Source organism: Dipodomys ordii, unplaced genomic scaffold (genome assembly GCF_000151885.1).
Source record: "Dipodomys ordii isolate 6190 unplaced genomic scaffold, Dord_2.0 Scaffold69, whole genome shotgun sequence".
In the NCBI taxonomy this organism is placed as follows: domain Eukaryota; kingdom Metazoa; phylum Chordata; class Mammalia; order Rodentia; family Heteromyidae; genus Dipodomys; species Dipodomys ordii.
In genome coordinates, this window is record NW_012267285.1 from 2,978,073 (window position 1) to 2,996,166 (window position 18,094).

At 55.6% G+C, this 18,094-nt stretch overlaps 1 protein-coding gene across 5 annotated transcripts in view; it reads left to right on the plus strand.

The window, feature by feature from the left end:
• The window catches only part of Erc1 (ELKS/RAB6-interacting/CAST family member 1), a 116,462-nt gene extending 99,357 nt beyond the window's left edge, over positions 1–17,105 (plus strand). For 3 of the 5 annotated variants that reach the window (XM_013023708.1, XM_013023709.1, XM_013023710.1), the window contains 4 exons: positions 5,871–6,015; positions 7,153–7,251; positions 15,501–15,689; positions 16,950–17,105. In XM_013023708.1, the coding sequence (XP_012879162.1) occupies positions 5,871–6,015; positions 7,153–7,251; positions 15,501–15,689; positions 16,950–17,087 (571 nt within the window). In that variant the 3' untranslated portion in view covers positions 17,088–17,105. Of the gene's footprint in view, positions 1–5,870; positions 6,016–7,152; positions 7,252–8,671; positions 8,739–15,500; positions 15,690–16,949 lie in introns of those variants that run through there. The other 2 variants (XM_013023711.1, XM_013023712.1) reach the window with 1 other exon arrangement.
• Positions 17,106–18,094: the final 989 nt, after the last annotated feature.

Genomic DNA, 18,094 nt, shown 5'->3' on the forward strand with positions numbered 1-18,094 from the left:
GTTTGGAAGGAACCGCATCTTCAGATGGCAAGATTGTGCTGTGAGGTCTTTGTTCATGTCTACTCTCAAATATACTGCTGGATGCTGGGAGCTACGCCTGCTGTTCTGACGTAGTCAAGGACAGATGCAGGAGAAGGTCAGGTTCATCTCTTCCCACGCCCTCCCCCACTCCTGCCAGTCCGCTTTGCTTTGTCTCTCAAGGCCCACGCTGGGCCTCATGGCCCCAGATCCCCAGCCAGGACACGTGGGTTGAAGCCACGGTTCCCAGGGGATTCAGACTGGACTGCAGATAAAACTCTTCGGGTCACTCGCTATTTTTAAAAGCAGCGATGGGGAAAACAGAAGATCTAAGTTTGTCTCTCTTCTAGTGATAGCCGCGTCACATAGATAAGAGGAGGTTCGCCCGTGTTGTGCTAGAAAAGCTTGTTTTCAGAGAACCTGAATGGCTCAAAACTAAACTGTCCAGTTAAATCTGCATACTGTTTTTTAAATCTTACTAGCTTTAAAGTCAAAATTGTGACGGTATCTTCCTGTAAAGCAGTGAGTCTCCAGCAGCGTGACCTGAGTACTTCCTCTGGGTAGAAGTCTGCCCCAGAAATTCAGCAGGGAGGAGCCCAGGCTTCCCTTTGGAGTAATGTGTTTGCTGTGCAGGAACCACCCGCGTCCAACAAACCAGACATGATGTAAGAATCCATCCCACCACCGGGCGCAGGTGGCTCACTCCTGTAATCCTAGCTACTCAGGAGGCTGAGATCTGAGGATCACGGTTCAAAGCCATCCCGGGCAGGAGAGACCACGAGACTCCTATCTCCAATAAACCACCAGAAAACTGGAAGTGGCGCTGTAGCTCAAGTGGTAGAGCGCTCGCCTTGAGCTGAAGAGCTGAAGGACAGCGCCCAGGCCCAGAGTTCAAGCCCCACGACCGACAAAAAAAAAAAGAATCCATCCCACCGCCCGCGGCCGCTGGCTTAGTCCCTGACATTTCCTCCGCGTAGACCTCTGTGGGGGCGCTGTCGGTAAACGCTGCCGAGCCATTTACAGTTTCCTTAGCCGTTTTATCTTTCTGTGCATCACGTGGCGTCATAGTCACCGTGCGTGTCCACAGAAATAGAATTAGTGTCTGGTTTTTGTTGTTCCATATTTGGGAGTGATCTTCCAAAGGAGAAAACACTCCGTGGGCCCGTGCTCTGCCACCTTGAAATCAGGAACTCATAATTGTCATGGGTTGTGGATTGCAGTCCTGAAAGCGTTGAAGAGTTGGGGTAGGGAGAGGCCATGGTGGCTGCGTGGAGTTTCTGGACGTGTCTTCCCTGGTGAGGTGAGGGTCGGTTGTTGTAGCATGGTGGAGGCTTGCACAGTCAACATTTGAGGTCCAATAAAGCACCTTTATTTTCATGTGGCCTCCCAAGAAATGAGTGTGGACGTGACGTAGAATCCAGGAATCACTTCTGTACCCCGCAGAGACAGCCCACGGGAGCCATGGCCGTGTGGAGAACGAAGCCTGTTCTGAGTCTCACAGGGGCCCTAGGAGAAAACCTCCGTGACGGATTTCTTCAGGAAGTGAGATGGTGGGTGGAAGGCAGGTGACCCATGCACACTGTGGGTAGCAAGGGGTTACATAGCAAATGGTGGCACAAAGAGAAGCGACAGACCCAAAAGTTCATTGATGCATCAGTAAGAGACTGTGACTCTCAGCCTTCACCTCCATTGGAGTCGACGAGGCCTGCATATCCGTCGCGTGAAACTCTCAAAGTCCGGGTTGTGGACATGGTGAGACATGGCTGTGTAGCCCTTCGCCCTGAAATGGCTGCTTGGAGGAGGAGGGGCCCGAAAGGAAGCTAGCGTGTTCTCAGGGAGTCAGGAATTATCAAGGGGATTTTGAGCTGTTTGCCTTGACTTTTGTCTCCAGTTTCTGAAATGTGACCGTAAGGGGGGAAGGGACAGACAGGGAGGTCTTACTGGTTCCTGAAGCTCACAGAGCCCTTTCAGAGACATCTTGATTCTATTAGAACTTGAAGGCCAAAGGGCAGGATCGACTGGAATGGAGGTTTAACGCACTGGGAATGGCTTCAAGTTGGGTTCATTCTGTTGCTACCTGCCTCCTTTGCTGACGGTAAGCCTTGATGGTCACTTAATCACTTTCCCCTTTTTTTTGGTCAGCCATGGGGCTTGAACTCAGGGCCTGGGCACTGTCCCTGGGCTTTTTCACTCAAGACTGGTGCTCTTCCACTTTGAGTCACAGCACCACTTCTGGTTTTCTGGTGGTTCATTGGAGATAAGAGTCTCTCGGATTTTTCCTGCCCAGGCTGGCTTTGAACCATGATCCTCAGATCTCAGCCTCCTGAGTAACTTACAGTTGTGAGCCACCAGCACCTGGCTAACGTTATATATTACCTTTATCAGAAAATATCCTTTTACAAAGAACTATATTGTATTAAGAAGGTAACTCCTCAAATAAGATTTATTTTTCCAAATTACTTTTCTTCTTTTTCCGTTCTGGATTTCATTCCCTCTGAAAGGTGGAGGGCTGACACAGAAGTTTTGCATTTTAAGCCAGCTGTGGTGGACTTCCTGAGTGCTGGGGCTGTGGCAGACTTCCTGAGTGCTGGGGCAGTGGCAGACTTCCTGAGTGCTGGGGCAGTGGCGGACTTCCTGAGTGCTGGGGCAGTGGCAGACTTCCTGAGTGCTGGGGCTGTGGCAGACTTCCTGAGTGCTGGAGCAGTGGTCGGCCTGGGCTACCTAGCAAGACTCCGGCCCCCTCCCCCCAAACCGACGCTATCGCACCGTCGACACGAGTCTCTGCTTGAATTCCCCGAGAGGCTCTTTATCCGGCTAAGAAGTCACTGCAGTGCTCACACTCCAGTGGCACATCCTTTGAATTTCTGAAATTTGAAATCGAAACTGTCGCCTGTTAATATCGTATTACCATCTGGAAATACGACCTTTACACCCAGAGATTAGCCGTACCATCCTTGCTGGCCAAACGTACCATTTATGAGAGCGTTTACGATTCCATTGCGATGCTTCCACAGGGTCTAGTGAGTTCTCCTATTTCCTGCTACGCTTCCCTTAAGCACAGACTGGAGCTTCGTCCCAGCACTGCGGCTCACAACCAGTCAGGCGCTGGTGGCTCGTCTGAGTCCACAGGCCAGCTGGTTTCTGTTGCATTGGGTTTCACTGGTCACCTGCCGTGGGCGCGTCCCTCGGCTGCCCCTCCGGGGGAGCGCTGGCCTCATCCCGGCCTCTTCCGCCCCAGAAGGGAACAGATGGCAGCCGTCCACAGGAAGCTGCGTAGTGAAGCCATCTTGCACCCCTTCACCTTGAAGCTCATTTGACCACTTCTCATGCTTTTTTTCAAGTGGTCGGAGGGTATATTTAGGCTGCCCTTGTCTTCCCGTGCTGACTAGATCCTGATGGCGGAAAGCCATCTGCCATTCCTTAGAGCTGCATGGCTGGCGGAGGCGGGGGGGGGTAAAGCACCGACTGGTTAAACCAGTCTTTGTTTCCAGTTAGCACTGCCTGGGGAGTTCAGCACAGGGCCCTGTGAGAGTACAGAGAGCCCTTGGACTCTTCCAGGGGTGGTCTCCCCGTTTTCGGCTTAACTAAAACCCTTCCACGTGCCCGCTGCTGGAGCTCGATTATCCACAAAAGACAGAAACCAAGTTAAGCTCCAGTCACGGGTTCTCACGCATTTTCTCAGGTCAAAGCTCAGTCCACTTAGATAACTGCTGTAAATGAAATCTTCCTTCTTCCGTGGAAGATGAGAGATGGAAGGCTGCGTTTTGGACTTGGAACCTAATTTTCACCAAGTCAATGCAGATTGTCTTGGAAATTTCTTCTGTCCATCTCCCTACCAGATCCAACTCCTTGTCCTTCTGGGCTTAACCCACAGAGTTGTTACCCAAACCACAAAGAATCTGCAAAGTTCAGTTATTTCAAAGAGTTCTGGTCACTTGCAGTAGAGCACAGAACACTCTAAACTTGTTTGCTTTGATGAGATAAAAAGAATGGCGGTCAGCAGGCCCGGGAACAGGCTCTGTTTCTACGTCTGCTTTGCTCAAGTTTACACACTGTTCAGTGAAGACCTCCTGGGGAGTAGCACACTTGGCCCAAAGTCACGGGCTGCGTTTCAAGGAAGGAGTTAAGTGGATAGAGCAGAAAGGGACGGGAGGGTTCTCACCGAACAGCAAAACCCTGTTTACAACTCTATCTAGGAACTGTCTTAAAAAGGCAAAACAATGATATGCCAAGTTGTTATTACAGGACTGGGAGTGGTTCTTTGTGTGTGTTGCCCGGGGTGAGCGGGTGGGGAGATGGACTGATTTTGCGGAAGAAGCCCCGTTTAAGGTGACCTGGCGGGCAGAGAAATGCGGAAGAGTCAAGGCCAGACAGGGCCCAGAGATGAAAATCAAACAGCTCAGGCTGCTGAGTCCAGAGCAAACCCTCACACTGCAGTGTGAGCCACAGCCCATCCGCAGGTTCCACAAAGCATAAGATAGCCAACCAGAAGGAGCCTCGCGAAGCCGCTCCGGCCAGCCCCGCGCTTGACCCCGTCATCTTCCTGCTGTGTGCCACGTGGCTGCCCGGTGCCCACACCCACTGCGTCTCTGTTTCACTGGCATCCTGATCTTGTCTGGGCAAATGAATTTCTTTTTTTTTTTTCTGGTTGTAGGCCTTGAACTCTGGGCCTGGGCGCTGTCCCTCAGCTCTTCAGCTCAAGGCTTGCGCTCTACCACTTGAGCCACAGTGCCACTTCCGGCTTTTTTCTTTTTGCTTATGTGGTGCTGAGGAATCGAACCCAGGGCCTCATGCATGCAAGGCACGCGCTCTACCACTGAGCCACCTTCCCAGCCCCTGGAAGAACTTCTTATGGCATATACAGTACAGTTATAATAACTTTTTTTTTTTGGTCATGGGGCTTGAACTCTGGGCCTGGGCGCTGTCCCTCAGCTCTTCAGCTCAAGGCGGGCGCTCTACCACTTGAGCCACAGCACCACTTCCGGCTTTTTCATTTTGCTTATGTGGTGCTGAGGAATTGAACCCAGGACCTCATGCATTCAAGGCACGCGCTCTACCACTGAGCCACCTTCCCAGCTCAAGAGGGGATTAATTTCTTCACCAACCCATAAGAGCTCCAAATATCCACATTTATCATTTTTAATGATTCAATGGTGTGTGTGTGTGTGTGTGCGCGCACACACACACACACGTGTATACGTGCGTGCTAGGGCTTGAACTCAGGGTGTGGGTGCTTTGCCTTAGCTTTTTATTTTTTTTTTTTTGCTCAAAGCAGGTACTCTACCACTTGAGCCACAACTCCACTTTCAGCTTTTTGGTAGTTAATTGAAGATCAGAGTCTCACGAACTTTGTTGCAGCTGGTTTTAAACCACGATCCTCAGATCTCAGCCTGTGGAGTAGCCAGGATGACAGGCAGCCAGGTTAAATGGTCACATTCATGTGATAAGAATACTTAGCGTGAGATCGGGACGGTGAGTAGAGGACGCAGTGCTTGGCCATCTTGACCTCTGAGCCTTTGCGAGGGCTGCGTTGTGCCGCTACCCCTCGGTCCCTGACCACCGCTGTTCGTGCTGCTCACCGGTGTGAGAGACCCCAGCAGGTGGAAAGGTGCAGTGCCTGCCCCCCTCCCCGCTCCGCCTCAACTCCCTTACCATCAGTACCAGCCAGATAGCATGGGAAAGACTTTCAGAGTCAGAAAAGGCCCAGGGCTCTTCTGCTCGGTGGCCCCCGGTGCAAAGCTGGGCAGGCTGCGTAAACTCTCTCAGCCCTGGCTTCACCACCCATAAAACCTGGGTCACAGCAACTCCCAAGAATGGCTGGGAGAGTTAAGGTGTTGATGTTTCTTTTGCAGGCAAGAAGCTCTTCTGGCTGCCATTAGTGAAAAAGATGCCAATATTGCTCTTTTGGAGCTCTCGTCCTCTAAGAAGAAGACCCAGGAGGAAGTGTCGGCCCTGAAGCGGGAGAAGGACCGTCTGGTGCAGCAGCTCAAGCAGCAGGTATATGTCTCCAGGGCCCAGCCTTCAACCCTTGTGCTCGGCATGCTCTGCCGGCTTCGGCTTCGGGGCCTCGTGTTTCTGTTCAGCAGCTGGTGGAGGTATCTGGTAATTTTCATCATTAGAAGACTTAATCCCGTGGCCCATGTCTTGCGGATGTGTCTAGGAAATGCAGACTTTGTGACATGGCTAGTTTAGGAGGTGTCATGGAGCCGGGCACCGGTGGCTCACGCCTGTCATCCTAACTACTCAGGAGGCTGAGATCTGAGGATGGCAGTTCAAAGCCAGCCCAGGCAGGAGAGTCCGTGAGACTGATCTCCAATGAACCACCAGAAAAGTGGAAGTGGCGCTGTGGCTCCAAGTGGTAGAGCGCTCGCCTTGAGCTGAAGAGCTGAGGGACAGCGCCCAGGCCCAGAGTTCAAGCCCCACGACCAACAAAAAAGGAAAAAGGTGTCACGGGAGCTGGGTGTGGGGCTCGAGCCTGTAATATTAGCTACTCAGGAGACTGAGATCATGAGAATGTTATGCTGTGCCAGCCCGGGCATAAAGTTTCCAAATCCATCTCAACCCGTGGCTGGGAGCCAGGGTGAATTCCTGGAGAAGCCCAGTGGCTGGGCGCAGGAGTGCCCGCCCGCCACCCCCAGCAGCGCCGGGAGCACGGCCCCAGACACCTCCACTTCAAGAAGAATGTGTTTGGGTACCTGTGGCTCACACCTATCATCCAGTTACTTAGGAGGCTGAGATCCAAGGACTGGGTCTGAGGGCAGGAAAGTCTGAGACTCTCACCTCCAAAAACCAAGTACTGTCAGTGTTACCTTAGTCCACTCAGGCTGCGATAGCCAAGTGCCTTAGACTGGGTAGGTGACAGGCAGCCAATGTGCCAGGTGTAGCGTCGCCCTCTGAGATGCCCGTGAGCTAGCTCTTGGCTGCCCTGAGCACAGTGGCATTGAGGGACGGCTGGGGGACCGTCCGTGGCGCCGACGGAACACGGCAGTCTCTTCAGGAGTGCGCCGTGCTGGAGTTGCCTGTGGACAAGATTCACTTCCGCGCTCACGGGATTCTCACAGAACTTGGTCCCTTGCCGCTGCGTGTCATTGAAACTTCACCGAGATGTTAACCTTATCAATCTCTTCCTCCTAGACACAAAATCGAATGAAGCTAATGGCCGACAACTACGAGGATGGCCACTTCAAATCCTCCCATTCCAACCAAACCAACCACAAGCCCTCCCCAGACCAGGTAAGCTGCCGCTCCCCGGCGTTAACACTGATTTTCATGAGTGTCGCAGACCAGGGTCCAGGAAAATAGCAAGAGTCACTTCAGCTCTGACCACCCCGCCCTTCTTTTTAAACACCCATTCACTTTCGTCCTAGTAGTTAGATACTTGAAAATTCTGAGAATGGTAAAGAATTACTAAATTGAGCTGGAAAGAAGTCCTGCCTTTCATATGAAACGGGCCTGCTGGGTACTGTGGTAGATGCCTGTAATCCCAGCACCCTGGAGACAGAGGAAAGCAGGAAGGACTGGCCTGGGCCGCACAGAGGTGAAATCCTGCCTGAGGAGAACACCACAAAACAAGAGGAAAAGAAAAACCAGTAGTACTTTATTTGGGTGGGGGAGGAGCGCAGGGAACAAGATTCTTTTCTCTCAGACTCAGTGAGGCACAGCTCAGTGTAGCATTTACCTCTGGAGTTTAAGTCAGATCACATGTCAAAAGCCATGGCCGCCGCTCGGCTTCTTCCCCGCTCCTGATGTCTCCGGCCCAGGTTCTGGGGGAGGATGGCTGCCTCCAGCGTCTTCTCAGGACCGGAGACGTTGATGAGTCTGACAGGAGCCGTGTTCCGTTCCAGTGTTTTGAACCAAGGGAACTCCCTCCCACTGCCAGAAGTCAGATGGCAACATCCCCATCACACCCTCTCTAACAATACAGGGCCACAGAGGGGGTGGGGTCCCAGCCCGTGGTCACCTCCACGTGAGAAGGCGCAGGGTAGCAACGTGTCTCGCACACGCTGGCGGTGTAGCCCAGTGTGAGCGTGTCTACTAGTGAAGACGCGCCTTGCGCCTCAGCACCTGCGCCTGCTGTGGGCCCGGACAGAGCCGTCTCCCCGGTGTCCGCGGCCCTCCCCCGCCAGCCCCCCGCTTCCAGGCCCTTCCATGAAACTATTTTTTTAATTTTTTTGCCAGTCCTGGGGTTTGAACTCAGGGCCTGGGTGCTGTCACTGAGCTTCTTTTGCTCTAGGCTAGCACTCCGCCACTTGAGCCACAGCGCCACTTCTGGCTTTTTCTGTGTATGTGGTACTGAGGACTGGAACCCAGGGCTTCGTGCATGCTAGGCGAGCACTCTACCACGAAGCCACCTTCCCAGCTGAAACAGTTTTTACCAGAAACAGGAATGCGGGATGGGGAGGCGTCCAGGGAGAGAGGCTGGAGCAAGACCACACGTGGTCGGAGCACGCCCGTCTCACGGGACATGTTAGGAAGGCAGGAAGAGGAGATGGGACTTAATAACCATTTACTAACGTTGGCAGTTGGCCGAGTTCGGGTCTCACCCAGCGAGCCAAGAATCTCTCTTGTGCTGCATTATGCCTGTGTCTAACTACTAACCCAACTCTCTTTCATTCCATGCTGCCCCGGGCGCCGCTCCCGGTCATCCCCCTAGGATGAGGAGGAGGGGATCTGGGCCTAGCCCCTCAGATGCTCTTAGTTCAGCCATTTTGTTGAGAACGGTGAGCACGGCTTCCCCAGCCACACAGCCGCCCTGCTTGTTCCCACTGCTGTCCCATACCCTCACTCCACCCGTGCCTGCGATGCCAGACCCCGGTGTGCCCTGACCCCAGTGTGCCCTGTGTCCGTGCGATTCCAGACCCCAGTGTGCCCTGACCCCAGTGTGCCCTGTGTCCCTGTGATTCCAGACCCCGGTGTGCCCTGACCCCAGTGTGCCCTGTGTCCCTGCGATTCCAGGCCCCGGTGTGCCCTGTGTCCCTGTGATTCCAGACCCTAGTGTGCCCCATCCCTGCGATTCCAGACCCCGGTGTGCCCTGATCCCAGTGTGCCCTGTGTCCCTGCGATTCCTGACCCCGGTGTGCCCTGTGTCCCTGTAATGCCAGGCCCCGGTGTGCCCCATCCCTGTGATTCCAGACCCCGGTGTGCCCTGTCCCTGTGATCTGTGACCCCGGTGTGCCCTGTGTCCCTGTGATTCCTGACCCCGGTGTGCCCTGACCCCGGTGTGTCCTGTCCCTGTGATCTGTGACCCCGGTGTGCCCTGTCCCTGTGATCTGTGACCCCGGTGTGCCCTCTGGTTGTCTTCCTCACATGCTTCTTGTGTGTGGCTGTGCTTTTGTCATGTGGGGTATGGATTTTTTGACTTTTTTCTTTTCTCGTGTGATGTGTTAATGGTCACTTTTCTATTCCCTCCCTTACATGTCGGGGAGAACTCTCAGGGCAGACAACTCAGTTTTCTCAGGTGCACTCTGCTTGTAGACTACCCTTATGTTGGATGATTTCTACATGTCCTGGAAAGGTCTTTGTGACGTAGATCCAATGGGCACTAGAAATTTAACCAAATATACCGCCTTTAGCTTAGGTTTGACGTGATTTTGACGATGATTAGTGATAAATGCATCATCATTTGTGTTTTAAACTGTGCTCTGCCCTGTACTGTACCACCTTCTCTTCTGTCTACCGCGAAAACTCTGAATTCCCAGAGTAAGAACCCAGGGCCAGTCCCTAAGGTTCTCATGGCTTTCAGAGTATTTCCTGGGGATGGTGTTCAGGAAGCAGAGGAAGGATTCTTCGGTCTCGGCACTTGACGGGACACCGTCCACATTCTCCCTTCCAGACCAGCGGCTCAGGCCTGTCTCCCTGTGGTCGGAGACCCTGGGGGATTGAGCTCTCTCCCTGGGGAGTGTAGTCAGGCCGCTGATAGGTGCACACCCCCAGCCCACACACACTGCATACATGCACGCTGGCCTGGCACATGCTGCCGTTGCTGCCTGGGTTTCTCAGTGAGCACACCTGTGGGATCAGTTCTCCCTTAAATGTCTGTGTCTCGGTGTTGGCACTGCTTAAAATGATGTGGGCGTGCGCTGACCTCTTCCTGCGGAACCCAGGCAGAGGACACAGTGAGTGGTAGCTGGGCCGAGCACCAAGTGGACAGCTTCCCGGTGGCTGTGGGCGGAGTGTGGACTGGGCATGGTTGCACAAGGCCGAGGCAGGAGGTTCGCGAGTTCCAGGCCGTCCTGCTCCATAGCGAAACTCGGACACACAAACGCTGTCTGGGTTAGAGGCGGCGTACAAGAAGACACCAGAGAAAGCCAGCGTGCCAGTTTGCCCGCCCTACTCCGCAGGTGTGCGTGTGTTGTGCAGCCTGCAGGGTCGCAGGCAGGGGGTGGGGCTTCCAGCCACGCGGAAGGAACCTGGCAGTGCCCCAGGCAGCACGGCCCCAGCCGCTTTGCCAGGAGACAGGAAAGCGGACAGGCCGGAGCGCCGACCTCCCTTCTCCTCTGCCACAGAGCGACTTGTAACAGCCCTGTGGTGCTGACTTCACTTTGCAGTTACTGCACGATTCCCTGAATGTGCTGCACTCTGGGTGTTGTAGGCCAGTGTCAGACTCATGGTCCTCCTGCTTGGCCTCTTGCCCGGGGCTGCATTTTGGTGGTGGTGGCGGTTCCAGGGTTCAAACTCAGGGCCTCGCCCTGCCCAGGCAGGTGCTCCTGGGGCCACACCTGCGACCCCTGGCTCTGAGCCCTCAGCTGCCGTTGGTTGCTTAGCACGGTGCAGCTGCGGGTTCTAGGAAAGGGGGTCTCACCCTTTCTGAAGTGTGCCACAACCATCACGACACCATACAGATTTTTACTCATGGGGCTGGGAAGGTGGCTCAGTGGTAGAGCGCTTGCCTTGCATGCCTGAGGCCTTAGGTTCCATTTCTCAGCACCACATAAGCAGAAAAAGCCAGAAGTGGTGCTGTGGCTCAAGTGGTAGAGCGCTAGCCTTGAGCTGAAGAGCTGAGGGACAGCGCCCAGGCCCAGAGTTCAGGCCCCACGACCGGACCCAAAAACAAAAAATTGTTTTTACTTGTAAAAGCACGTAGTGACATTGTGTGCATGTCACACGCATGCCCGGCCCCGCCCTGGGGGAGGAGGTGGGAGGGAGGCCCGGCAGCCTGGGCTGCGCTGTGAGACCCTGTCTGGAAGGAAGGAAAGCCGCCGTGGCCCAAAACAGCTGCCGTTTCCTTCGCTTGCAGCCCGGCGGCTCCACCAGACTGCTAAAACAAACACAGAGAGCTATGAGGCTCTACCCACAGGAGCCAGGAGCTGGGACTGAGCTAGCCAGCCAAAGGGGGCTGCACCTCATCTCCCTGCGGCGCTCCTGGCTCCCCCGGGGGACGGAGACAGGTCACCTGCTTACATCAGTGGCAAAACGTTGGTTTTGATCTAGCGGATGATCAAACAATTAAAGAAATCCTGTATATCTACTCATCCTGTAGGTGTGAGGCCTACTTAGCTCAAAAGTTCCTATTGAGCCAGACACCAGTGGCTCACACCTGTAATCCTAGCTACTCAGGAGGCCGAGATCTCTAGATCATGGTACACAGCCAGCCCAGGCAGGAAAGTCTGTGAGACGCTTCTCTATTTAAACACCAAAAAGGTGGAAATGGAGTTGTGGCTCAATTGGTAGAGTGCTAGTCTTGAGCAAAAAGGGAAGGAAAAAAAACCAAACACTCAGATAATAGTGCCCAGCCCTGAGGTCAAACCCAAGGACAAAAAAAAAATCTTAGTGCATGAAAATACGAGTGAGGGCTTGCCGTGCACGCAGGCCAGTCGCAGAGCACTCGAGCCTACGCCGAGCATACGCCGAGTCCTTGGTTCAGTCCACGGCGTCACACGGAAAAGCTATTTCCGGAAGGATTGTTGTCTGTTTTGTACTCACTCTGCAGTCTTCGTATGCCAGGAGCTGTTTCCATGCCTTCCTTCCCCCTGCACCCCAGCATGTTACCCTCTGAGCTGCCATTTGTCTGGGTCCCAGTGACCCAGGCAGGCCCACTGTACTTTCTAGAACCCGTTACCCGTGGTGGGACCCCATCTTCATGGAAGACAGGCCCGTCCTGCTCTGCAGTGTGAAGCGGCGGGGGGGGGGGCAGGGGGCTGTAGAGGTGACACGCCTTGAACAGCAGTCCTGTCCCTCGGAGCCCAACGCTCCCACTCTCCGCACCTCGTCCCGAGCCCGCGCCGCTTCCTGCCCTGCTTCTGTCTTCAGAATCACTGGGGCACAAACCTGCAGCATCAGCCCAAACTAATGGGCTCCTCTCCCTCCGTGCCTCCCCTTCTTCCCGATTTGGGGGCTCCTCTCCCTCCGTACCTCCCCTTCTTCCCGATTTGGGGGGCTCCTCTCCCTCTGTGCCTCCCCTTCTTCCCGATTTGGGGGGCTCCTCTCCCCCGGTGCCTTTCCTTCCTGATTGGGGAGGAGGCTGTTTCCAGCCAGATCTAGATCTGCAGTCAGTATTTCTGGGATGTACTTAATGATGCACTTGATTGAGGTGTAGCTGGGCTGCGTCGCCGGCTACTGGTGATGTCAGGAAACCACAGTTGTGCACAGATGGGACTTAGTGTTTAGATAAGCAAAACAGATGCCTTGTTCTTCTTGGTAAAAATTCAGGATTTAAGGCAAAACACGTGTTAGCAAGACCTCATTGAAACCCTGCAGCACCGGACCTATAGCCCTGCTGCTCCCTGTCAGGCCCAGAGGCACAAATTCCAGAACACGGAGGACTCGGCAAGCCCAGGAAGGGCCTCTGCCGTCTGAGCTCCTTCCGCGTGACTAGGAAATGAGGTTACCCAGATTGGCTTTTGACACCCTGGTGTCAAACGAACATGTTCAGTTTGGTCTTTTGATGTGGCATTCGTGGCATTTGGCCCTCCAGGCACGGAACCAGCATTCACCACTGACTTCGCTTTTTACTCCTTCACCGTGTGCCTGCCAGTCCTCAGATCCACATGGAATACTTCCATTAGGCACGGGCGCTGGTGGCTCATGCCTGTCATTCTCGCTACTCAGGAGGCTTAGACCTGGATGGAGGATTGTGGTTCAGAGCCAGCCCAAACAACCACGTGATTCCATCTCCACTTAACTAAAAGCCAGGCTGAGCCAGGTGCCCGTGGCTCACGCTGGTCATCCTAGCTACTCAGGAGGCTGAGATCTGAGGATCATGGTAAGAAGCCAAACTGGGCAGAAAAGTCCGTGAGGCTAACTCCCATAAACAACTCAGAAAAAGCCAGAAGTAGCACTGTGACTGAACTGGTAGAGCACTAACCTTGAACACAAAAGAGGCTCAGGGACAGCACCCAGGCCCTGTTCAAGCCCCAGAAATGGCAAAAAAAAAAGCCGGACTGGAGGTGTGGCCCAAGTGATAGAGCTCCATCCATGAGCAAGAAAAACAAGAGAGACTCTGATATCTCTTGAGTTCAAGCCCTGGTGCCGGCACACAAACACTTCTGGTTTTAAAAAGCTGGGCTGTAATGTCAGGTGCCTATAATCCTCATTGCTCAGGAGACAAGATCCAAAGATGGTGATCATGTCCAGCCTAGGCAGAAAAAAATTGTGAGACTCCCAACTCCAGAATAACCGTGCCAAAAATGTGTATCTGCAGCCCTCCCAAGGCTAGCTTTATTCCAAGATAGGTGGGAAAAACAAAAACGAGTTGATGATGATCGGAGAGCTCAGCGAAGCGGGCCGCGGGTCGGGCTGGAGCCCAGGCCCGCTTCGCTGAGCTCATTCTGTGCATTCAGCTCTTACAGATGACTCTCAGAGGCCTCCAAACACTGGCCTGCAGATCAGACCCCAGCGTAGCTCTCGTCTTGCAGTCATGGCGGGGCTGGTGGGGTGGGCAGCGGCTGGAATGGCAGTGGCCCGGCCGCACCGCCGACGTGGGGGAGGCCTCCCCGCCTCCCGCGAAGCCGCACTGGACACAACACAGTGTTTACACAAAGTGTCCTCCTTCCTCCTCTGGAGATTGGGCAGCAGCATTTCTGCCTAGTGGGAACTGTGGCTTCTCCGCTAAGTGGGCTGCTCAGAAGAGACAGGCGGGGGTCAGGGAGGAGGGCAGATAAGGGCATTTCTCTTGACTGATATGGCTCACGTATTCCAGAGGCCAAAGTGGCTTTTAATGGGCAGATGCGGGACTGTGCTGGTGGGTCGGGGTCACAGACCTCCAGATGCTTGTGTGACTATGTTTTGTTTTTCTCAATCGTGGGGCCTGAACTCTGGGCCTGGGCGCTGTCCCTCAGCTCTTCAGCTCAAGGCTAGCGCTCCACCACTTGAGCCACAGCGCCACTTCCAGTTTTTTGAGTGGTTTATTGGAAAGAAGGCCTTTCCTGCCCGGGCTGGCCGTGAACTGGGATCCTCAAATCTCACCCTCCTGAGTAGCTAGGATGACAGGCGTGAGCCACCAATCCCGGCTTTGTTTTGTTGTTAACCATTTCCCTTTGATGGGATAAGAAAGACTAAACATTCTGGCGGTGGGTTGCATGCAATGGGGTTTTGATCCAGGATGAAAATTAAAGTACACTTGTGTCTACTGGGTCCAGACAGGCCCCAGACTCGATACCACATTATACTCCATAGGCCTAAACCCTGAGCTCAGGATCGTTCTCTATGGGATCCACAAAGTACTCCGTGTCACCGTTGAAGGCAATAAGTACCAGGGCCCGTTCGGGTGGACCCTCGCATCCGGGAGCCCTCAGCCAGGATGTGTCGGGGAATATCCTCACGAAAATGCCCGCCCTCCCGCCGGAAGCCCTGGGAACACTCAGGGTGGCTGGTTCCGGGGCCAGCCGCTGTGCTCCGGGCTCCTGCTGCCTGACCCTCCCTCCAGCCCGACTCTTCCTCAGCACCCCGTGCCCGGCTGGCCGTGGGCTCTGGGGTGGGGCAGGGAGGGCTTGGGATTCATCGGGGTGAAGGACAGAAAAGAAGACATTCAGAGCAGAACTGGCGCTAGACGTGAGGGAGTTTCCGGGCCTGTGGCTGAGAGTCGGGCTGGGTGTCCTGGAAGGATTTCTTGGGCCCTTTGGGAGAGGCGTCGACAGCCACTGTGAACAAGAGAGGGCTGAGCCGGGTGGCGAGCTCTCCTCCCGTCTTCCAGACCAGCAGTCACTTTGTAACTTGCTCACCATGACAGGAAAAGAGGATTGGGGGGGGGGTGCCTCGGGGCCTCTGGGGCTGCGTCTGGTCCCAGCGACCCGCCAGTATACAGAGTTCTCCACCTGGGATGGGCGCCTGGGGCCGTGATCTCGGGGCTGGGTGCTCAGTCCCTGGGGCCGTGATCTCGGGGCTGGGTGCTCAGTCCCTGGGGCCGTGATCTCGGGGCTGGGTGCTCCGTCCCTGGGGCCGTGATCTCGGGGCTGGGTGCTCCGTCCCTGGCTGGTCTCTGGCATGGCAGAGCACTTGAACATCTCATCTCTGACTGACCCTGACTCTCCTCCCCCCCACTTCAGATCATCCAGCCCCTGTTAGAACTTGACCAAAATAGAAGCAAGCTAGAGTTGTACATCGGACACCTGACAGCCCTCTGCCATGACCGAGACCCCCTGATCCTCCGCGGGCTCACTCCACCAGCCTCCTACCACGCGGACGGCGACCGGGCAGCTTGGGAGACTGAGCTGCAGAAGATGACCCAGGAACAGGTGAGTCTCTCAGCCGACCTTTGACCCGAGCCTGGCAAAGGTTGACACTGCCGTGGGCCGACACTCCGGGAGTGGCCTTTGGCAGCTCCGTGGGGACGCGGCTCCAGAAACCATTTCTTAACTGACGTATCAGTTCCCATTTGTTTCTTCAGTCCACCAAAAAAGCGCACTACGGGTCCTTTGTGGAATTACACACAGCCGGGGGGGACTCTCTGCGGCTGGCGTGGAAAGGCGTGCGTTGCGTTTGTTTTCTGGTGGGAATGACAGCTCATGGCTCTGTTTTCAAGAGCTCGGTACACCGTTCTCCAGGATGGTGGATGTGCTCCATATACCCACCCGCTTGCGCTTACTCCGCCTGCCGGAGCTGAAATAGTGCATTTTCACCAGCACCTTCCCATCCCTCACCCCCAAAATCTACCACCCCTCCCCGATTGGAGGTCACGGATAGTCTTCCAAGGTGCTCCCCCAGACTCCTCCCCCAGAGCCACTGCCCTATGTGTCTCAAAGGACAGAAAGGGGTCAGGGACACAGTCAACCTGCTATAGGTTATCACGTGCTTGGACAGCCTCTGGACGAAGGTCTGGGAGGGAAACAGGTTTTTACCAGGTCAGTAGTGTGCATCTCTCCTTGTCTTTGGGGGGCTGTTGAGCTTTGGGGGTAAACGAGTCACTGGATGAGTCGGCTGAGGCTGGCCTGGGGTGGCCGGTGGACACCCTGGTGGTGGGGCTCCTGCCGCTGGCCCATGCCCCGACCCCGACCCTAGAAACCTGAGTAGTGAGCTGTCTACTTCCTGTTCACCTCCTGCTCCCCTGCTGCTTCTTCCAAAGACAAGCTCATCTCTCCGGGACTTTACCAGTTACCAATGATCTGGCTCTTGCTAGGGTGGGAATAATCTGGGCGTGTTCTACATTTGAAACAACAGATTGTGAAGCTCCTAGATTATTGTTCTTGTATAAGGGAAAAGAAGAAATGGCACCATTTTTTTTTTAAGTTTCTAGCATCTTCTGGGGTTTACCCAGAGCTCTTTTTATCCAAGCCCTCCAATGCTGCCTACATAACTACGTGTAAGAAACCAGGCCAGAAGGGCTTCAGTCCCCCCGGGGCAGGGAGCACGGTGCATGGAGAGGCCACCCCTGCCCGGCTTCCCCCCACACTTCAGACACGGGGGGTGGGGGCGGGTTACGTAGGCCGGTGAGGAACCACAATCCTCCATGGCCCGGGCCTGAAGCCAACCCCCCCCCCCCCGCCTTTGCCTTCCAGCTCCAGAGCGCCTTGGAGAAGGGTGAGCGCGACAACGCGGAGCTGCAGGAGTTCGCCAACGCCATCCTCCAGCAGATCGCCGACCACTGCCCCGACATCCTGGAGCAGGTGGTCAATGCCCTGGAGGAGTCCTGCTGACCCCTCCGCCCGCCCGGCGGGGGCCGCGCCTGGAGCAGGCGTCGGACCCTCCCCTCCGAAGCACACCCTGCCTGCTGCTCCGGAGAAGCGTGAGTGCGGCGTCTCACACCGTCGCCCGGGCACTTCTGCCTCCAGAGTTGTCTCTGATGGGTGGGTGTCGCTGGTCTCCCTGAGGAGCCCCCAGCGGGGACGGGGGCGGGGCCACAGCCCACCCCTCTCCCTCCGTCTAGCGTGGCCGCAGGTGCTTTCTCCCAAAATGGGGGAGGAGGGTGCCGAGGACAGAGCAGGAGCCCCCCAACCCGTACCCTGCTGTTCCTCGCGGGGGTGCCGCCGGGCTGAGGGAGCTGAGTGTGTGCCCGTGACAGCCCAGCCCTGGGCGTCAAGAAAATGCCGGACCCCCAGAATGCCCTCTACTGCCCGCCCCAAGAAGATGCCGGATCCCCAGAATGCCCTCTACTGCCCGCCCCAAGAAGATGCCGGATCCCCAGAATGCCCTCTACTGCCCGCCCCAAGAAGATGCCGGACCCCCAGAATGCCCTCTACTGCCCGCCCCAGGAAGATACCGGACCCCCAGAAAGCTCTCTACTGCCCGCCCCAGGAAGATGCCGGACCCCCAGAATGCTCTCTACCGCCCGCCCCAGGAAGATGCCGGACCCCCAGAATGCTCTCTACCGCCCGCCCCAGGAAGATACCGGACCCCCAGAAAGCTCTCTACTGCCCGCCCCAGGAAGATGCCGGACCCCCAGAATGCTCTCTACCGCCCGCCCCAGGAAGATGCCGGACCCCCAGAATGCTCTCTACCGCCCGCCCCAGGCTCTCGCCCAATACCCACGGTCCTCGCTGCCTCTTCACCCGCACGTCAGAACGGCAGCCTCGTGCCACGCCTGGAACCTTTTTTGGGCACAGTGAATGTGTCCCTCCCCCTCCGCCCCCCATCCTCCAGTTGACTGTGTGCCCAGTGCCGGGCACCACCTTGAGAGCTGGGCTGGGGCGTGGGTGCTTCGGGA